The 21,365-nt window shown below is 48.0% G+C and overlaps 1 protein-coding gene across 2 annotated transcripts in view; it reads right to left on the reverse strand.

Moving 5' to 3' along the window:
- Positions 1-21,365, reverse strand: part of LOC117153750 (uncharacterized) — a 257,976-nt gene that overhangs the window by 22,799 nt on the left and 213,812 nt on the right. For both annotated transcript variants that reach the window (XR_004463667.2, XM_033328099.2), the window contains exon 7: positions 8,129-8,317. Coding sequence is in view for 1 of the 2 variants with exons in the window: in XM_033328099.2 (XP_033183990.2) it covers positions 8,129-8,317 (189 nt within the window). In the remaining variant the exon portion in view is untranslated. The remainder of the gene's footprint in view (positions 1-8,128; positions 8,318-21,365) is intronic.

Below are 21,365 nucleotides of genomic sequence, written 5' to 3' on the forward strand. Positions count from 1 at the left end.
TAATGGAGAGGGGAAGAAGAAGTGGAAAGAGGCGAAGAAGAGGTCTGCGGGACAACAAGGACATTCATAATTATAACGGGATCATCCCAGGGGGATGTAACGCAAAGCAAACATATTTCGCGGCTACCTGCACCCTCGAGAGATCCGCCACTCTCTCTCTCTTTCCCTACGCGCCTCGGCTGCCTAGCGGAACCGACGGCATCACAGTTAATGAAATACGTGACCGAAGCCTCCGTCATAATCTCAAACACTTGATTCCGCGATCCCGCACGGAATTGAGAGGAACGAAGGGTTGGCCCGACGTTGTACCGCGTGGAAAACATCCCCTCCGCGGCCGTTACTCGTACGCTTGATAATGCGTTGAATTTCAATCCTTTCTCGATGCTACGTCACTCGCTCGTTCTACTCGTCATGAACACCGAGGCATTGCAGAAGAATTTATTAATCGGTTAAACTTCAAATATACACGTTTAAAGAAAATATCCTGTAATTACAATCGCAAACTCGTCGTTACGTAGCTCTTTGCCAGCCATCTCTGAAACGTCTTGCCATCGAGGATCCTTTCCTCGGAGACTTTTAAAGCTTACGACGATCCCAGCCACCCCGTAAAAAATTCCCATGAAAATGTCCCATCCACGGAAAAAGCAGGCGAGCTTTACCGTCTACCCAGGGAACGCTTAAGAAAACGAACTGAAATTTGTACAAGAAACGTTACCAACAACTCCGCGACAAGAATTTCCTCTTTCTTAAAGAAGCTTCCCCTTCCGAGGTGGATACCCGGACCAGCGATTGAAAGAAATCGAGCAAGAAGCCGAGCGTCTCTATCGCGAAGAGGACGAAGCGAACATTAATTTCGGCGAGTGTAAATTAAAAGGGAGTAGAAGGCATCATGGTGTGACTTACAAGCGACGTTAGCCAGTGTCGTGGTGGCCTGCGTCGCGTCTATTCCACTTGCAGGACGCGTTCTAGTAACGCAATATTGGTGCTGCCGCGTGGAATACCAATGAAACCGGGAAGGGTCGAAAGGGGAGAAGAAAGGGGGTCGTCGATGCTCGTGGTCCAAGACAGACTTCTTCTTCGCCGAGGAGCAACTTCCAGTTACGCTCCTCTTTCCTTCGTTCCCATTCCTTTCCCTTCTTGCTGTTTGTTCCTCTCTTTCTCCCCAAATTCACCCTTCTTGGCGAAATGTAAAACTCGTGTAAGAAAGTTCGAAAAGACGCTACGGGAAAAAGGAGTTCCGTTTGCAATGGGGTGTCGCCGTGAAGAAACGCGGGACCCTTTTAATGGCTGGAAATAATCGAATGACCCCCCCTCCGCGAATCTCTTAATTCGCAAGTTTCCAGATGCCTCGAACGCCGTTAGTGTGTCGGGGCGAACGAAACAGGTGTCGCAGCCGCTTCCATTTTCTTAAACCCTGGCACTTTCGTGGATTCGTTAGAGTTTCTTTTAAAACGCGTGGCCGATTCGTCGAACTTGGTTTACTCTTGTCGAGAGTATCGAACCTAGGATCTTACGAAAGCTTTTTTTGCATTTAACGAAGAAAGTATACGAAACGAGCGGAAACGCGTTGTAATTCGTATGAGATGAAGTTTGTCGATACGGTCATTGGCATAGACATTGATGAAGTTAGTTTACGTAGCGGAAAATCGCGTTGAATCAACGTATGATGTAGCTGCCAACGATGTCCCTAGCATAACATCCGTCAGTGCAATTACTATCGGTTAATTGTGTGAACGTTACGAAAATCACGTTTGTTGATTGCGTCGCCATGTCGATGAAAACTGGCCATCTAGATAGTTACAGTCCATAGAAAAGATACTTGAAACAATAATTCTAACAATTGCAAAACGGATGAGATAACATGAAAATGTGTCAAATATAATTGCAAAATCAAAGAAAAAGCGAAGTTTCTACGAAAACCTGAATTTGCTCGAAAGATACGATCTTCCTAGAGTGTACGGGATGTCTAGAATTTACGTGTGTTATAGATAGAATGAAACGTAACTACGAAATTACGTATACAATTACGTGATACCGTATACTCGAATCATACACGATCGGCTGACACTCGGCCGATTTTACGATCTCTGTATATTGTAGAGACCATTACCTGCACCATTCGAGGAAAGTAGGCGGTTTACCATTTGCATGTAGACGCAGCTGGCGCGTGCAACATCGCTGGATCGTTCGATGAAAACCATATCAAAAACAAACAGACCCGAGAGGGTAGTTTTCGCTCTCGTTTCGTCGTGTCTACGAGCGACGATGCGTGCGCCGATCGTGCATGTACGCGCGGAACGCTCGCGCTCGTTCACGAGCCGATAATTCCGAAAATTGCGTCGCCATATGCGTGACATCCGGTTTTTGTTCACCGCACCGTGGTTCGTTCGGCGACTTACTCGCTTATAAATAAATTCCGATTCGATCGAGCTGGCCGATCGTCGCCGGAAATATTCGACGCGGATCGATTCACCGATATGCTCGACACTCTCGTGGAATATTGGACGTTCCAGCGATCAAAGTGCGTTCACGAGTGACAACTATTTCAGCAACATCGCGAGGAATCGCTCGTACGAGAGAGATCGAGAGAGCGCGCTCGCGACTATGATCGGTTCTTGCTGCCCTTTCCTTCTAAAGTATAGCAGCTCAACACGGTATTTTCAACTCGTCGACTTCGTCGAGATATTCCGCGTGACGCGTTAACCCCCGGGATAACGACCAAAGAACTTTTTATCCGACGCGTATTCGAAGCGTCGCGGTAAGGCCGATCACGAGTTTGTCAAAGCGGAAACGTGGAAGGGAGGGTGCGAGCAGATATGGAGACGCGCGAGCGACCTCGGTAGTCGGTGAAATATGTCGCGATTTACACGGGAGATTGGCGTCATTGACGCCTGAAAAGTGAGCGAGACAGCAGGCTCGCGTCAGCTTGTTCGAAAAGCAACCACGCTACCCCAACAGCGAGGTGTGTGCGGTGACTGGTGGGATCAAAAAAGCATTCGGAAAATCCAACGCTCGGTTTGACCGATGCAGAATCGAAATCGTTAGTAACCCTATCCGCGTTTCGTTTCCAGTTCTCTTCCGGCCCCGCTAGCCGGCCTAGCTCGTTCTCCTCTTCTCACCGCGAGTTTCCGAACCGCTTGCAACAGTAATTGTTAAAAATAATTAACAGAGTTTCGTCGGGACTGTTTGAAAAATCGTACCGTATAAACAGGGAAAAATTACTTTTTTCCTAACGATTTCGAGATGGAAGAACGCACGAACGAAACCACGAATCGGGCAGCACGTAGCTGACCGAAATCCACGATCTCCGGGAGAGTGACGTCTCGCTTTTGGGACGGCTGACGCGTGTCAGACACCTGCCAAACTTCATCAGGGGTTTCGGAAAGCCAGCTCGTGGCCCGAATTAATCTTACTGTAATATGGAAATGCATCGTTCGGACAGACTATGCGAAGATCCGGTCGGACGGATCCGGACACGAGGCAGAACAAGGAATATAGATGCGGCCAATTGGGGTGGATCCGTTCCACGGGCCCGTATGATTGGTTTACAGATTAGCATGACTCTACCGTTAGAACGTCGCTATCAACCCCTATTCGAGGGCTGCTTATTCATTCACTCCCGGACAGGATCCGGGATCGACTAGGTTTTTCTAACGTTGTCCAAGTGCGCATCGATTACACGGCGATACGTTTTCAAAGAGGGACACGAGACAGACAGAATGCCTGATCAACGCACGGGTGCAACATAGTGGCTGTTGCGAGTGTAGGAATAATGGCGAGTCTGACTATGACGCGGCCAACGAATTCTGATGAAACGCGATGCATTTGCTTTGTGGATCGATCAGCCGTATATAAAGAAAAAAAAAAAATACAAAAAAAAATAGAAAAAGAAAAAACCGATTAACCAAGAGGAAGCGCGCGGCACGAATTTATTGGTTCGTCGAGCGATTTATACGTTTGAAACGGTGGTGAAGCGTACGGTGTCATAAACGACGATAAATATACGAAATAACACTGCGTAGATTAAACTGCATTCGTTAAAAATACGCGCACTTTATTCCCTATAATCCGAACTACGTTTATTCCCGTGGAAAGGTAAAAACACAGACGATCCATCCCCAGGAACGATTGAACCGCAAACCCTGCCCCGCTTTAATTTCGCGGCGAATAGGAGCAGGGTGGAGCATAATTTTTCGGTAATCTCCATAATCGAAACCAGGCGGCAAATTAGAGAGGAGCGGCGCAAAGGTATCGGCGGATTCTTTCCTCTTAATAAGAATTCGTCGGCCTTCGACTCGACGATTTAATAAGAATCCGGCGTCGATACGCTTCGAACGGCTAATCCCGTCTACGTGGAGCAGAGAGAATGGAAGGAGGACGCGCAACCGATCCATTTTCGTCGGGACACTCGGAAACCCACCGAGGAGAACGAGAAGCTACGTACCGTGAATTTCCAGGCGTTTCAGCGGGGCCCGTTCGATTAGCATTCGCTGGGAAATGAGCAATAGATCGAACCGTGCCGCGAGAGAAGGGAATACGCCGTTGCTTGTAGAGACGGAGAAAGTACGCAAGCGCGTACCAAACCGTACACACGCGCGTAATCCACAGCGTGACTATTAGTCGTAAGTCAATAATAAAGCCCTTGTCCTGCACCGACCATAATGGCTTCAGTGAATTATTCTGTCCAGGATGCATTGTCCTAGCAGATCGTCCGCGGGGATAGAATTGTCGGCGGCCAGCGGCAATATATGCAGTGTACACAAGCGTAAGATCTCGAACGGGAACGCGTCTAGCCCCGGCGTATTCACCTACGGAGTCCCGTAATTGAGATGGATGTTCAATTAATTTGGCCAGGTTTCATTTGCACACCGAACGGATCCGTGAGCATGCTCAGGGTCTAGCACACTTCGCGTCCTTTTCCTAGACGTTGTCGAGACACCTGAGATCGACAGCCTTTCGCTTCAGCCTCTGTTGACGGATAAGTATCCTGACCAAGCTTGTACGAGGTTTATTTCGCGCCTCGAAGATTATTCCGTCATCGGACGAGTGTGAGCTCGAGGATCGTCGAGAACGTGTATGGAGGCGGCTTTGTGTCACGGAAACCTGCGATCTGTTCGTTAATCGAATCGCGTCGTTGTTCCGTGTCGGTTATCCATGGTGGTAAAAAGTGAACCGTACGAAAGAAGAAGGATGGAATTTAAAATTTCAGCACCTACCCTCTATCCTCTAAGCAATTCCAAATGCAATTTTCTCGGAAAAATTACGCGGTGCAGAATGTTTGCATCGTGAATGTAACCGAATTCGGAAGTTTCGAGTATCGTACTTGGCAAATTGCCGGCTCCGTAAGCGGCACCACTCAAGTGTGTTCGGGTAACAACGCCTCAAACCAAGCCACGCAGCAGCACGGGCATCGAACAAATTGGAACTTCAAAGACATTTCCCTTTCGTAGCATCGTGCTTTCTTTGGCGTCTTTTTCCTCGGTGCCAGTTCCGCGGAAATAAACTTACAGCGAGCGTGAAACTACTCCTGCGGTGGCAACCTGTACGTGTCTATTCTTCTTAGGTAATGGCCGCAACTCGCGAGAATGAATGGCTCTGACAGCGAAGGATATTACGAATTTATCGACGATTCCACGCTTAGTCCAAGTAATGCGGTTTTCTTTCGCGTTTCCTTGTAGCGATATCAGCCTGCCAAGAACTTTCCTCTCCCCTTTTTCCACGTTTCTTTCGCTTCGCGCAGACGGAAGTTCAACAACGTTCACTCCTTTAGAAAACTTTGAACCCGGGCTGACATTTACAGAACGCTACAGAGTATATGTCAAATTCGTGTCAAGCGACGATTCTTTTCCAGGCAAAATTACTTTTAAGATAAATACTGTACGAATTCGCAATGCATTAAAGAGTCTCTCTTGATCCGTGCAGAGCAGATTTCACGCGTTCCGGGTCCGTATGAAACGGCGCAGAGGTGCCATTAAACGACCAATGGCTTCTATCGACGATGTTAATTTACGACTGACCCATAATCAAGCTAGCGCGGTCTGTTTGCGCGTCATATTGGGACACATTTCCACACAGCGGTCGGGCATTCGCGGTTCACGTATTTGCGGACGCAGACAGCAAAGGTATCCGCTGGTCGAAGATTATCGGTCGACGGGAATTGCGGACGAGGCTGGATTACATTTCCCGTGTGTGTAATTCCAGCCGGCGAAATCCTCGTTTTTGAAGGCGGTCGCGTTGTCGACCAATTACAACACGCTAACGAGGTGCTTGTCAATCAACCAGGATACCAATCGAATTCGTTCGAACAGACCGAAGAAAAAAATCCACCTTTGCTGATTACGCCATACGAATACGAATACACTGGACTATACGTTTGAAATTGTTTAAAATCGTTTGAAATCTCGTTCTATCGGAAGACGTAAAGAGAATTATCTTAAACTACCATCGTCGACCAATCGCAACAGGCAATCGAAAAAGATGGATGGGACGAGAGAGATACTAGTTAAAGATGAACCACTTTGGAGTCCGAATCGGTCGGTCCTGAAATATTCACACGGCCCCGTGCTCGTCGGCTGGTTGTCGAAAAGGACGAACCGTCCCCTAGGACGAGGGCACGCATTCTCTCTACAAGTTTTCTCCCCGTGACTCTCCCCCTTCGGCCACAATTCGACTTCGAGGTTTGGCCTCTGTCCGAAAGAACGCGCTCGTTCGGAGGAACACCGCCACGACGCACACGATGGACAACCGAAAGAATCAAAAGGAAAACAGGAAAGGGACGGAAAAAGAAGATAAAAAAGGGAAAGGCATAAAAGAGGGAACGAAGAGCCATTGTAACTTTGGATGACAATCGTCGCGACGTGGACATTTGATCGAATCAATCGATTGCTTTGCATGGTTCTTCTAAACAGTGGCGGATAGGGGTGTGAGTGGCGTCAAAGAGCCAGAGGAACGCGCCACAGGCGGGGAACGAAGGGCAGGCTAGTCCCTGGAGAGGACTGGCAGCAGCCACGGAGTGAGACAGAGAGGGTGCCGCGGAAGAGAAACCGAGAGAGATTCTCGGATGGCGAGGGGAGTCGCCGGGAAAACCGAGTAGCTCCGGGTTCATTTGAATCCGACGCTCGATAATGTCCCTGGAGAGCATCGAAATATCTCGGTGCACGTATATACACGTCCGGGCTACCCGGCATGCATGCATCCCGCGATATTATAACGCCCGCCGCGCTCCCCGATGACGTTCGCCGTGGCGATGTCGTTCATCAATGCCACGGCAATAAAATTCGCCGCGGTAAGCGTGCGAGGGATAGGAAAAAGGATCGATCTACCTCGTCGTCTTCGGCACTGCTCGACGGGAGACGCTGATCGATCTGATGCTGTTTTTCCATTTATCTGGAACCAGGATTGTCGAGAAATGGGGAAAACGTTGCGGAGGAAACGATGATTTACCAGTGCTCCGTGATTGGTAGGATTTTGTATGCGCTCAGGGATATCGTTTCACGAAAGAGGAAGACGAGAGGAGTGGGGATAAGGGAGAAAGCTCGCGGGTGAAAGGCAGCTTGAAACGCGCAAATTCGAAAATAATCACGATTATCGGAGTTAGATCGGATCTCCTCGCGCTTCCCGAAGAACGAGAAGTCACGAGCAAGAAGCAACGCCCGCCCGAGGGTTCGAGGGACGAAGAGAGATCGGCGAGGTTGAATTTTCCTGCCGGGAGGTGGAGTTTCGAGGTCGGGAAATTAGTTTAGTTATGCGCCCGGCAGGAACGTCTCCTGCGTCTCTAGGATGAATGCGACTCGACGACGTACCACGTAGACGTTTCAACGTTCAGATTTCTCCGCGTCTCGCGCGCTTGCTCTCGCCCTTAATTTCCTCCAGAATTCCTCTCTTTCCATATTTATCTTCGCAACGTCGCTCGAAAGAGTCCGGTGCCAGTCCCCAACACGCGTGGAAAAACGATTCTTCCCGCTCGCGATAGAGGAAAGACCCCGTGCCATGGAATTCTACATTTTCTAAAGGAGTTCGAGAGGCAATCGAGGGGAACAGCACGATAAAAATCGCTGTTTCTGAATTATTGGGGACTCGCAAAGGGAATGGAAGAAAGGGGTAGTCGAATGGAAATCATCGAGTGTACCTGAGAGTCCTCCTCGGTAAATATCGCATCGAAGGCAAACATTTTCGGTGCTGCCACGGTCGGCCTTCGATCGTCCGCCGAAGAGGATTGTCCAGCCGTTGGGTCGACCAGCGTCACCTGTTTCTTCCTCTTGTCCGCGTTGAAAAAACTACCGCCTTCTCCGGGTGACACTTTTAGCATAACTTTCACCTGCAAGCAAAAAAATCGAGCCGTTGCTTAAAACGATGTTCGCGATAAAAGAGAAGTTGTCGAATCTATTAATAGCGTTTATAGGATCGTTGATCCGTCGTAAACGTAGTAAAGAGTAGTTGGACAAAAATAGATCGTCCCTCTGTAGGAAAACGTCCAGCGGATCCGCTGAAATAGGTTAATGTTACGTAACGAATGAAATCTTCTTCCGGGCGAACAATAGCCTCATCAGAATTATCTGATGGACAGCTTCGGCCCGGAAAATAGACGTCGGGTCTAGAATTACGACGACCCACATTAACCGACCTGGTTCAATGAACCACCATGCTGCTTCTCTTGGCGTTTAAAGCAGTCTGGGAGAAACTAATACAACACCGGGTTGATGAACTTTGATAAGACCAGACGCGTAACGCTTCGTGCCACCGTTCGTAGGCTCGCTTCCGATATCGTCGATCTGATTCGAAGGTTTAAATGATCGACGTTGATTCGACGTCGGTTAGAGACGGTATCGATTTCAGACTTACGAGTGGCAAATTACATAGCTGTCTCGAGAGACTAATCTCACTTTGAACCACTCTATTCGAGTTTCGTGCTACGCCGCAATACTTGTTGGATAATTGTTACGTAACGCGACGGAAGTGTCCAGAAAGTGATACACTGCGTGCCGCATGAGAAAGAAACGTCCATCTTCGATCGAGTGTATCGTGACGAGACACTGAAAATGAAACAACAGCGGCGGGAAGTGGATGCATGGACGCGCTCGTTAAAACTGCGTTTGTAGCTCGAAGATCGATGTTACATCGGTGATACAGCGGACAGGCGATGCTGCATCCGTTTGGTCGGCCGTTCAGGAAATTGCGTTTCGAGATTTCGTTCCGATTGCGGCGCACGTTCTATCTTTTGCATACGGAACGGCCTCGGTTCAGGACACCGAACTACATGGGAAATAGGCGCGCGTTTTCTTTCTCTGCTCGCCGTTCGTTTCTCAACTCCTCTGGATACCTTTTCCTTTTCCACGAACGCCGGACGTCTCAGTACGTAGTAGTTTACCGTGAGAAGACCGAGTGCTAGCGATCGAACGACCGGAAATAAAATAGTTCCTTTCCAGTCTTATTGAGAAAACTCTGCATATCGATTACCTCCTCCTCCTCCTATTCTTCTCGGTTCTTCCTTTTTTTCCTTTTCATCTCCCGTTTTGCATGTTACTCGCGCGATTCACTTTGTCTTCCTGTCTCCTTGCCTCCCTCTTCCATTCCCTTCTTCCCTTTGACCCACGTGCACATATATCTCGTAACGAGGCTGATTTTGGTGCTGGATATCTGTTCCGCACGAACGACTCCAGGAATCGTGTTCTCGAGCCGCCAACGCGGATACATTTCTGTTCTCCTTCCATCCTGTTTGTCCGTCGTGTGCAAGAATGGCCCACGTGAACGGTGGATTTCTCTTGCCGGACCTTTTTCGCATCCGTCGATAAAACACCAAGAGAATTCCAGCTAAATCGGCGCTCGCTCCAACGATCGGGAAAACTTTAAAGGGACCGAAGTTAGCCGCCACCGATTCGCCGCGTCCTCTCTACACGGGACACACGCGAAATTTACACGAATTAATTGGTCTCGTGGACCATCGGTCTAAATACTTCCGAAAACAACTTTTGACCTCTCCGTAGCCACCACGAAAACTACTCGAATAACATTTTCCGAACAAAAAGTCGGAATGTAAATGTAAATGCACCGGACCAAGAGCAACGCTGTCCGTTGCTAACACGACATCTCAAATTGCAGCCACGATTCTTTGTTGGATAATCAAAGACAACGCGACGCTACACTCGCATAAATACTAATAAATAGTGTCTTCGTCCGACGTCCTCGTACGTCTTCACAATTTACTCCATTGTAGTCTTCAATCTTACCCTAATGATCCCTGCTGGGCCGTGCCTAGGCACGCTGCCAACTTGTCCGTTTCTATTCACCGATTCTCTAAATTTCACGGCTCCCTGCCACTATCGCTATAACTCTTGCCTTTATCTCGCATCCACTGCCTTCCAAGGCCGGTGCAACAACCTTCGCCCCTTTGTTCGAGTTTTCTGCTCGGTCGCCACGGATTACCCGCGTAAATCGTATGCTGATTAAAGTTGACGCCGCGGTTCGCGATTCTCGGTGTTCCACGCTGTTTCTTTGCAACGTACACGTGGGTGCGATAAAGAAGATATCATCGTGATTGTCTCTATCGGCGAGGTCGGAGGGTGGCCGGTTCCGTTCGGTGGTCGCAGGCGTTGATTCGATGCAGTTTCTCGCTTTTAACCGAGGCCCGCGACGCTGCCGCCGGAAACGGGCCCGAGCCGGAAGGTCGCCGTTAATTTCTCAACGTCCAAACGGGAATGAGTCGCGGCCAGCCTCATACACCGGCTACGCTGTCGTTTTCCGGACGGACGTTAAAGTATAGGAATGTTTTATGGCAGCAGCGAGCATTATCCGCCAATTTACGATCTTGCTCTTGTCGCGCAATCGTGACATTTCCTCTGAACTTCGGTGCAAATTCGCGTTTTGCTGTCTCGCGAGTCTCTCGTGTCTGGCGACATCATTTCACAGCGTTCGATCGTTTGTCACGTCAAAAGAAATCACTCGAGTGTCGCGATCGGGTCTCTTGAAACGCATCGATAGCGTATTCTTCTTTGGTCAAGGATCATCGAACACACAGCTTCGATGACGAACAGACAGACCATGAGAGATTCTCCAGTTCTCCGTGAAACGTGCATTGTAGGTTGATTCGGAAAAGAACGAGTCACGAAAATGCTCGAGGTCGCCTGTGTAGTTGACGCGTAAAAGACTCGAAACAATTCTTAGGTACACGCGGATGAAACAGACAGGCAACAGCAAGGGAGAGACAAATAAACCATCCAACGTTCCAGCCGATCGACTCGACGCAAATAACCGGAATTAATCGAACTGCGCTTTGGCTTTTAATCGCGACAAGAGCCGGCATCGCCCCGTTATAAGAGAGGCGAAACGCAGCCCTAGGGGGATTCGAACTTCGAAGGCGAATGTCATCAAAGCGATTGCGAGACGCAGCTTCTCTCTCTCTCTCTCTCTCTCTCTCTCTCTGTCCCTCTGTCTCTGTATGTCTGCCTATCTCTCTCTGTCTCTATCTCTATCTCTCTCTCTTTCCATCTCTCTCTGTCTGTCTCTCTCTCTCTCTCTGTATCTCTCCTTCTTGCTACACGGAGATTACACGACGATCGCGCAAGATAATCTAAATAATCATCGTCTGCAGGGAAAACGCGATTCCTTGATGGCGGGCAACCCCTTCGTTAAAACGGTAGTAACGTCATCGACGAACGTGGCCCGAGGCGAGCCGCTCGTCGATCGATTTCGGCTATTAATGCCTCTCTGTCTCGTATAACGACTTTATCCGACACGCTTGATAAGGAACTTCCTCGATATGCTTGCTTTCCCCGAACCAACGAAAGAGGTTAATCCACAGAAAAGTTTCTACACTGCCACTGTACGAGCGAATTTTACTTTACGTGCTCTTCGGTTTTTTAATCCAACAGATAAAATCCAGTGTCGAGATAGTCGGAACACCGGCTGTGTGTTTTCTTTTTGAAATTTATTCGCGTCGAATCCAACGCGAGTTGTTCGAAAATACATTCAGATATTATTATTTCGCAGCATATCCCGGAGCTTCGTCCAGGGATGGATTGTGAAAAACATGATTAACGGGACGCCGTTCTGGAGCGTGGCATTGTTTAAAGAGGAGCCACGTCAACGTACCCAGCGCGGACGTAATCGATTTCCGACGTGTTAACGATTTCCTGCCTGTAATCAAATTCCCGGCACCAGCTTTTTTCCATCACACGAGACCTGCGATAATGCAGCGGTGCATTTATGCCACTTCGATCGTAGTTTGGATTTTTCATCGGCCCGTGCGGATTAATTATTCGAAAAACTATACGACACGGCGCGCTGTTGAAGCGGCGCGCTTTCGAAATATCAAACAAAAATCAGGTCGATAGGTCAGCGACGTAAATTCATTTTTTCAACCTATGCAAAGATAATGATTTCTTATTGTAAATTTTATCCTATCTCCTTGTTTGACCGATTTAAATCAACCTCGATCAAATAGAAGATGTTGGATGAGTCTAGCTACGCTTTTAAGTATACGTTTAATCAGGAACCAAGAGATGCCGACGTCCTTTAGTCAGGTAAACACTTATAAATTCGCTGGAATGACGAGGAACAGGAAGATAGTTGCGGCAACTTCTTACGCTCGAGCGCGCTGTTATAGTTTGATAATAATTAGTCTAAATATCCAGGTAGCGGGATGTCGGGAGCTGCAAGTTTCTGATTTACCAGTCGCGAAACTTCGCCACATCCAACTCGGCTCGACTTATGGTCGAACGTCGAGCCCGTTATTACGCGTTCTCGAACGCAAAGATAAAGCGTTTGATAACGAGAACTAGCCGGTTAGAGACCTTTGATTCGACAGCTCGAAATTTAGACGACCGTGTATGAAACCTTGGAAGCCATCTCTGCCTTAAGGGACCGGTTATCTGTTCCAGCTAGACGCATAGAGGTATCTAAATACTCGGCCTGGAGGCGAACATCTGTGAGTGAAAGTCGAGGAGAGCGGAGGAATTCGTAACGCGGAGAGCTTCGGGCTATTCGAATGAAATTTGCGTCGCAAAATGGGTCAGGGGTGGGCCGACGCCCTTCGTCAGGGGCGCGGCCGCCGACAAATGTGATTTTCCTGAGACGAGGACGCAATCCACCGACCCAGCGAACCTTCCTCTTTCTCGTCGAGCAGCAGGACTCGCTGAAACGACGTAATTCCGAGACACAGAATGCTACCAGCCGGATTTTCATTCCCGAGGGTTAGCTACTACTCCAACGTGTAATAAAGAAGCATACATGATAAATTGACTATCACAGTTACAGGCGAGCAAAAACGTCCCCTTTCATGCTGCAGCAACCCTTCGTTTACACCTCGTCCGGTTCTTTATCCACCTTTTCTTCGCTTTCCTCTTCGGCATTCTCGCTGCTTACTGAAATTCTCAAATAACCTGCCGATTAAAAATCTCTCGTGGTTCATGCGCTAACGAAGCATCGGCTGCAAGTTTCCTTATTGGTCGGTGCGTCACTCATCTCGCGGTTGTCGTGGAATTTCACGATTTACCGGGGGATTATGATGTCGCGCCAACGAACCTGGTAACGCAATACCTCCGCGGTTGTCTCGCTGGCGCAGCTAGTAGCCAGAAGGTTTGAGGGGGTTGCGAAGGGGTGACCAGCGGCTCGGTTAGGGTTGTCAGTCAAGCAGCGATAGGTACGGCAGAAGCGTGCCACACGCTACTTTAGCGTGACACGGCTTCTACACAATGGTGTAGCGTAGTAATGGCTGTATAATGGCGGGTGTACATGTTATAATATCGCGGTGTCTAGCGACGTGAAAAGGAACAGCTTGAAACGCGCGGTTTACTTAGCTGCACTCGCTTACCGGCCCCTACCTGTTCCACCCTTCTGCTCTGCTCTGTGACGCTCCGTCCAGTGGGAAGGGAAACTCTTTGAAACCGAGTGAAGGAAAGTTTCGAACGAATTTCCCCTTTGATTTAATTGCCGAGGCATCGAGAGGAGGAGCTTTCGAGGACGTTGGCGGAATGAAAAGTCGAGCCGTGGAATTTAAGCAGAGAAATCGAGCAGAGGGATTGATCCGATTCCGTAGGTTGTTATCACAGCGAAGAAGGTGTTTGGTTGTAATTAATCCGCCACCTACGGCTGCTTACGCGTCCGGAAAAAGGTTATTCGGCGATAATCCCGAGTTTGGGCGCGAGATAAATGTCTGCTCCAGTGGTTCGAACGTTAAGCCGCCGGATTATGCCAATCCAAATACGAGCAAAGCAGCTTGACTAGGGTCATGAATTATGCGTGTCATCAATTCCCTTTCTATCATTCTCTCCCTGCTTCTTCAAGCCGCCAGTCGAATCGGAAAAACTCGAAACTCTGACTGATTTATGTGGATTAATCCGGCGAGAAATTGTCACAAATTATGTCCCAAAGGTCTGAAATCTGTAAACAGATTTTACAAGCGGAAAGGAAAGTTCCGTGTGGTGACCGGACGATTTTTCACCGAGATGTCGATGGCGAAGATCGAAACGGGACGTGATAAGAGAGCGAGTTGCTCCGTCAAGCAGAAAAGGAGAAGAAGATCGATGATTCGATAAAGTTGCATCTGCGTCGAAATTCGATAAGATATTACCGGTTCGATCCTCGTGAGCTTTCTGCAACCTTCGTGATATTGACAATCGAATCGCATCGATACGTTCGCTCTTCTCCGAGCCATTACCAAGCTAAATAACAGTACCGAAACTTCTGCCTCAACTTATTCGAAGAAACATCGATTCTCTGTTCGCAACTTTTCTACCTCGAAAAGTCGAGAAAGTAAATAGGATTTACAGACAGGAGATCCTTTCTAAAGCCACAGGGGTGTACACGGAAAACAAACGGGATCGAAAAGGTAGACGACGAACCGGGAACAATCGTGGCCGATATTACTCGGAACGTTAGCAGATATTGCTCTTCGATCGTGCGTAGTTCCTTTATTATTTTCGTTTCCGCGGCAATCTTTCCGAGGAATCGACGGCCCCGCAACGGGAAAAATAGCCTTTACGTCCGACAGGAAGCGAAGCGAGGCACGCCACGAGCTAAGAAAAAGGAAGAAATTGCTTTCCAAAGGTAAACTAATTTCGGGCCACTTCGTTCCACCGAGAAGTCACCCCCCGTCGAATCTTTTCTTCTCTCCCTCTATCTCTCTCTCTCTCTCTCTCTCTCTCTCTCCCTCCCTCCGATCCTAGTCGCTTATTTCCTCCGTTATCGTTGTCATTTTTACTCCTCATCCCTAACCCCGCTGACCCAATTTTTCATTACGAGACCGGGACCGTCGGCCGCGGCCGGGATAATCGTCTAGCCCGACGAAGCAACCGGCAGAGAGGCTGGCCTCTTCCAATCCCGAATGCAAATGAAAGTGGAGCCAAGGATCCTTTGAAGGACCCTTTCATCCTTTGAGCATAATGGCGCGCACCAGGAGGTCCATTAAGACTCCTGTCGGTCGTTCCACGGTGAAATTTTTCGTCGTGCCTCGGAAAATAATCAAAACGGGACTCGGCGTTGCCCTGACCCTGACTCTTTTCTATCTTTATTCCCTCGTCGCTTGTGATCGTCGTCAACGACCAGTCAGACGAGAAACGCATCTCCCGATAAACGTAACCGCGAGCCAAGGTTTAATGTCGCAAGACGACGTCGCAAAGACGCAGGCACATTGTCGTCGAGATCAAGGCTCGTCGTTTCCCGAAATCTTTTGTAAGTTCTATCTTCTCGTCTCAATGGATACAACCATCGAGTGTATTCCTTTATTCGCCAATGATAAGTTGTTAATCCGATACGATAGAAATTACCGGAGAACGCGTGATTGATCGTCGCGAGGCAATTCTTCATCGCGTTTCCAAACGCAACTGGCCAACTGTCGTAATCCCTGGTAATTTCGACGAGTCGAGTCGAGCAAAGTAGTCGGGCAGACGATCCGACGTTTGGCTACAGCTTCAAACAGTCGTGAGCCAAGACGTACGCCGTATACCCGGGAATGTAAATTTCTCGCGTCTGCCTGAAGCCACAGGGCAATAAATCTCGATGGCGAAGACGCGACGATTGCCGTCTACGAGCGAGGATTAAGTCTCGAATCATGCACGAGGATTAAAGATCGTTGATATCCCTGACGATCTACGTCTCGTTTCTCCCAACCATGTTTTTCCCTCCTTATCGACTCGGATTAATCGTCGTTGCTATCCTCTTTCTAACGCTCGAAGAAAACGCATTAGCGACTATAACTGTTCGGAGTTTTGAGTGGCCGTTAATTTATGGCACGGACAGACCCATTCCCTTCTTTAGGAGATTCCCAATTACGTGTCCTTCTCGAGCTGTAAAACTAATGACTCCGAGGTCAGGTAAAAAGCCCCGGGAAAAGCCCAGCCGGAAAGGCACGATGGACAGACGAAACCAAACGGCTGGCAAGGAGAATCAACAGCGTAGGAGGACAGTTCATCATCAGACATCGTAAAATACTTCACTCCCGACAAGATCTTACCACCGTCGTGTTGATGACATCAAAGTCATTCGAGGTACGCGATATCGACCGATCGGTTTGACCCGATCTGTTGCTCTTTGGTCGAGAATTCGCAACGATAACTTTTACGAGACCCATGAAACACGGATTTTAGTGGACCGTTAATCCCATATGGGATGGGGTGGACAATAGTAAGCGCAGAATAATTTCAAAACAACGTTTTCTCCCGGAATACGTTCCCGTTTCGCCGAAAACTATCGGCAAACCTGGACATTAATATCGCGCAGTTTCCTTCGTTACGGCAGCTCGTCACGAAGCCCGTTCCTCGATATGAAAACCGAAAATTACGAGCGAAGGGAAAGTTGGAGCTTTATCTCGGATTTTAGCACATCGATCGTCAGATTGGCCTTAGCGGAGGGACAGAGTGAGAACGTGAAAGAGAGAAAGGGGAAGTCAGCCAGGAAAGCGGTCCGTATTGCAGAAATACGTGCAATTACCAGCGACGACAACAATTACGCGCCGGTTTTTATGGTTGACCGTCACGCCACCGAGATATTATTATCGGCGGTTGTTTTATCTCTCCTCCTCCTTTTTCCATTTTCTTTTCCTCCGTCCGAGAAACGACACGGGAATCGCGACCTTGTAAAAAATCACTCACCTCGGGGCGAGCCGAGTCGCGTCGCGTTAAATCTTGCATCGTTAATGACCGAGTCGCAGCGCTGCGCCGATCGCGAAAATAGGCCTTGTCGACGGTTCTGGTCTTTGATTATTCACTTCTCTCGCTGAAACGTCGCGAAAAATATGCCCGCGCACGCCGGTTAGAACGATAATTACACGGTCGCGTTAACGGCCACGCGTCACGCGAATTTGGCCCCGCTCGATACAACCTTTTTTTTATTCCCAAGCCTTGCACACGACCCTTTGATCCTGAACTTGACGCCGCGATACGTGTTCCTATAAATCTAATAAATTAGCATACTTAAAGCAGAGTAAACACAACGCGAAGATGGAAAAGATAGTACGATCGTATTGGGAATTCTCGTGGTTCGTTTCTGCCATTTGGGGCAATTGATTTTCGCGACATTCGCGGCCATGTATTTCACGTACGGACATGGAAAACGAAAAAGATATTCTCCGATAGGGAAGATGAAATTCGACGGTGCTTCTGACGGCCAGTGTGTCACAGGTGAAAGGAAAGTAGATAAAGAGTGGACGAGATATATTGCGAGAAAAAAAGCGTCCGCTGGCGCGAAATCATTCTCTGGCAGCATGGACGGATGGCCTCCGCCCGGGGTCGATGCAGCGAGAAAAAGAATTACTTTAGCCCTCGAACCCGCGATGCGCTTAGCATATTCATGCGCCGGCTATCTAGAGTTTTCCGGTGTCTGACCACCACCACCACCACCACCACCGGTGGAGCACCCTCTACATATTCATAAACGAACACCGTGATGCACGGCGCACGCGTACTTTCTAAGAAAAGAGGAAAAAGAAGATACTGTTGCGGGTCGATGAGTCCCGATTCTTCAAATTAATACACGTACTCACTCAATTGAATCGCCGATAACTCTTCGCTGCCGCTCTCGATAACGTTTTTTACGATATTATTTTTCCTTTTATTCTTTGAAGAGTATTACCCCGCTTTGAACGTACGAATTTTGTGTCTTTTATTGTCTTTTTTGTCTATTGTATTTTATATATCCAATAGAAAGAAAACCAGGTTGAAGTATCTAATTAACATGGATATTTCTATTTCTAAATGAAGCATCGAATCAATTAGCACTGTATAATAGATTCTTCAAAGAAAATTTCATTTGCAAAGTTACGACAAGCGTCACGGAACATATGTAGCCGATATCGAGAGTTCACGCAAAGCGTCGAATCGTATGGCGCTTCTCAAATGAACACTTCGACCTGGATCGAGGATTGACGAGGCAAGTGATGCATTCCCGTGAGTGGTCAGACGCAAACACTCGGAGGCCGCGCCGGCTCAATTATGTCTCCTATTACACGCTCGATTCGCTACTCCAAAGACATTCTTCTCTCTCTGGTTTCGCTCGTTGTTCCCCCGAGCTGTTTGTATTCGTGCCACATTACACAGAAACGGTAGTTTAGCGTTTCCAGTCGTATCTGATGTCTCGTATGATGTATATTGCCAGAGATGCAAATACAGGCGAACGCATAAAGCGAGAAGGTGAAAGTGAGAAGAAGAGGAACGATTAAGAGAGATGTACCAGACGCGCGTACGAGAAAAAGGAGCCGCCTACAAAGTAGAAGCAAAGGAAAGAACAGGAAGAAACGATAGTCGGATCGAAGTGGAAGCGGCGCGTGTATGGTCAGACGGTGCTCGCTATCGCGCATGTAATATTCACGTAGCAATAGGCGAACTTGTCAAATATATCATTCCGCTCGATGTATCCGAACGGTAGACCGTTCTCTTCGACTTTATTCAATTTCCCGTGTTCCGTCGCTGGATCCGCATAAACAAGCGTTCACGCGCAACATGCCAAAGGAAAGGAGACGAAGCGGACCCCGTTGGTTTTCCCTGTGTATTGAATTATCGAGCCGGTGCCTAGGGATGAGCGAGTTGTACGGCGCCAGCTACGTTCTTTACACGCCAGTGCACCTGGAGTCTTCAACAGGTACGAGGGATCCGCGTTTGCGTCGCCGTTTCTCTAGCGAAATGCGTTCTCGCGCGTAAACAATCACTCGATCGTGTGAAAGGGAAACGCGACATGCCCGTACAATCAAATACAAAGATTGGAAAAAATATTTACCAGATTTTCCCAGAGAAAGATTTGAAAAGCTTTTGCCTACTATTCAGAATTAATCTGCCTTACAACTCCTTACGTTAACTGTGTTATTTCTCGCTTCTCTTATTCTCGCTACTTCTCCGTGACGGTTCAATCCTGATAAGAAAGGAAAAAAAATGCTATATCGTTAAAGTCACGCCATTACCGTGTGTTCTTATACTGTGCTAATTCATAATTCATAAATTCGTGACATTTTTGTCTTGAAGCGTCTTCAAGAATATGAGATCCCGGGGGAGTGTCTTCAGGTATTGTGACGATCTTCGATAATGGCGTGGTTTACCTTGTTTGCCGATCTAAACAGCCACACCTCCACCCTTGGTTTTCATCCTTGCCTAGGATACCATCTTCCACGTTGTCTTAGAGAGTATTTGGCAACTATTCTGCTCAAAATTTCAAACGCAATATTGTACAAAATTTTCTGTCAAGATATTGCTATCCCCGTAATACATATTTTTATTTCTTTATTACTTCTTATGATACTTCGTCTATCGATCACGAGTCTTCAAATTTAATTGGTCGACGGTAAAAACGAAACGGACGATCGATCCGTTCCAACGGTCATACTCGACCGACCGACGAAAATCGAAAGCGTTCTCCGAAATAGTTAACGATACATGTATCCCTCGTAAACCGAGTAAAGTTCAACCGAGCTTCCACTCAGTTAAAAAACGTGCACTCGAAATACGTTGATGCATAATTCCGGTGGAAAACGGTGATTAACGAACTAGAGGAAAAAAGAAAGTATTTTTATAAATCCGAAACGATCGAGCGCAGGTTCGTCGGGCTGTGAAAGCTCGATATGTCTGGCGAAATATCGTTTTATAATTTTATAAAAAAGGGTTAATCCCTCGTGGATCCGAGCCCGGAGATCGAGGACCAATCGTGTCGCCGGTGGCCATTTAGATTTCCAACTGCTTCAGCTGGATTATGCAAAGCGTGGCGGCATCGGCCGCATGTCGAAAAAATTGATTCGTTTGTTCACCAGCGAGTAAAAATGTTCCCGACGTATTCGTATGCCGGTTGCGAGCGCAACAGCTTTATTTACCCGAAATCATTCTGCGCCTCTGCTACGCAACCTGCCACGCATTTTGATTTCGTCCTGCATTCTCTATTCTTTTTACCCAGCCCCGCTAATGGTTTAATTACGATGCAATTACGTTCACGTTTCACTCGCTTAATGCGTTACACGTGGCTTTCAAACCGCACCACGGCCAGTTAATCCGTTCCATGGTGTAACCGAGAACGTTTCGAACGAGTTAATTCGCCCGCGTTATTTCTTCCTAGAGCTGCAACGAATCGAGCAGCAGTCAACCAGGTAGGCAGACGCGAAGGAATAATCGCACGGATAATTCAGCCACCGAAATATCTCTTATCGCTATATAACTCGGTTAAACGTACAATTGGACCTTGCTCGGGATAAACGTGAAAATCGTCGAGCAAGTGGAACACGAACGAATTTTTCTCGTTCGCGCTAGGTTTTTTCCATCCCCGACCAGAGTATTTTCCTTTTTCTCTTTTTCTTCGCTTTTCTTCTGGTTCCTTATTTTTCCCCTCCGCAAACTGCTCGGTTTTACAGACAGTCTCGCCCGTAGCAAGCTTCCCTATGAATGGCCACTCACATGCTACGTCGCAGCGAGCGATGTCGTTAATTAATAAAACCGCGAAAGCCACGCGATAATTGGTCAGAAAATGACATGCTACGAAAGCCGTACTCGCGAAGTAACGAATTAAGGTCGAGCGGTTGCAATCGCGAGTCGCGTGCATTCGCAGATTCGCGAATGGCTCGTCGTAATGGCTCGTCGCGGCATTAAATTCGCGGAATTCGCGACCGAACGCGAATCGTTCGTTTCCAACACCCGGAAAACCGCGTCGCCTCCTATTCATCTTGGCTTCGCGCTCCTCGAATAGCGACAACGCGAACGTTTCGCGCTACAATTATTCCAACGATGTATTTCAGCTCGAATGACGTGTCATTAACGGCAGGTTTCGATCGAACGGACGCGGACGTCGACTTTTCATTCGCCGGAAAAGGTCCGTTATCGACGCCATCGAAACAACATCAACGTGTTCCCGAACGATATTTACGAGAGTGTTTCTGTAAAATTTATACGCGGTGCTACCGAGTA

The sequence above is a fragment of the Bombus vancouverensis genome, chromosome 8 (assembly GCF_051014615.1).
Source record: "Bombus vancouverensis nearcticus chromosome 8, iyBomVanc1_principal, whole genome shotgun sequence".
Taxonomy (NCBI): domain Eukaryota; kingdom Metazoa; phylum Arthropoda; class Insecta; order Hymenoptera; family Apidae; genus Bombus; species Bombus vancouverensis.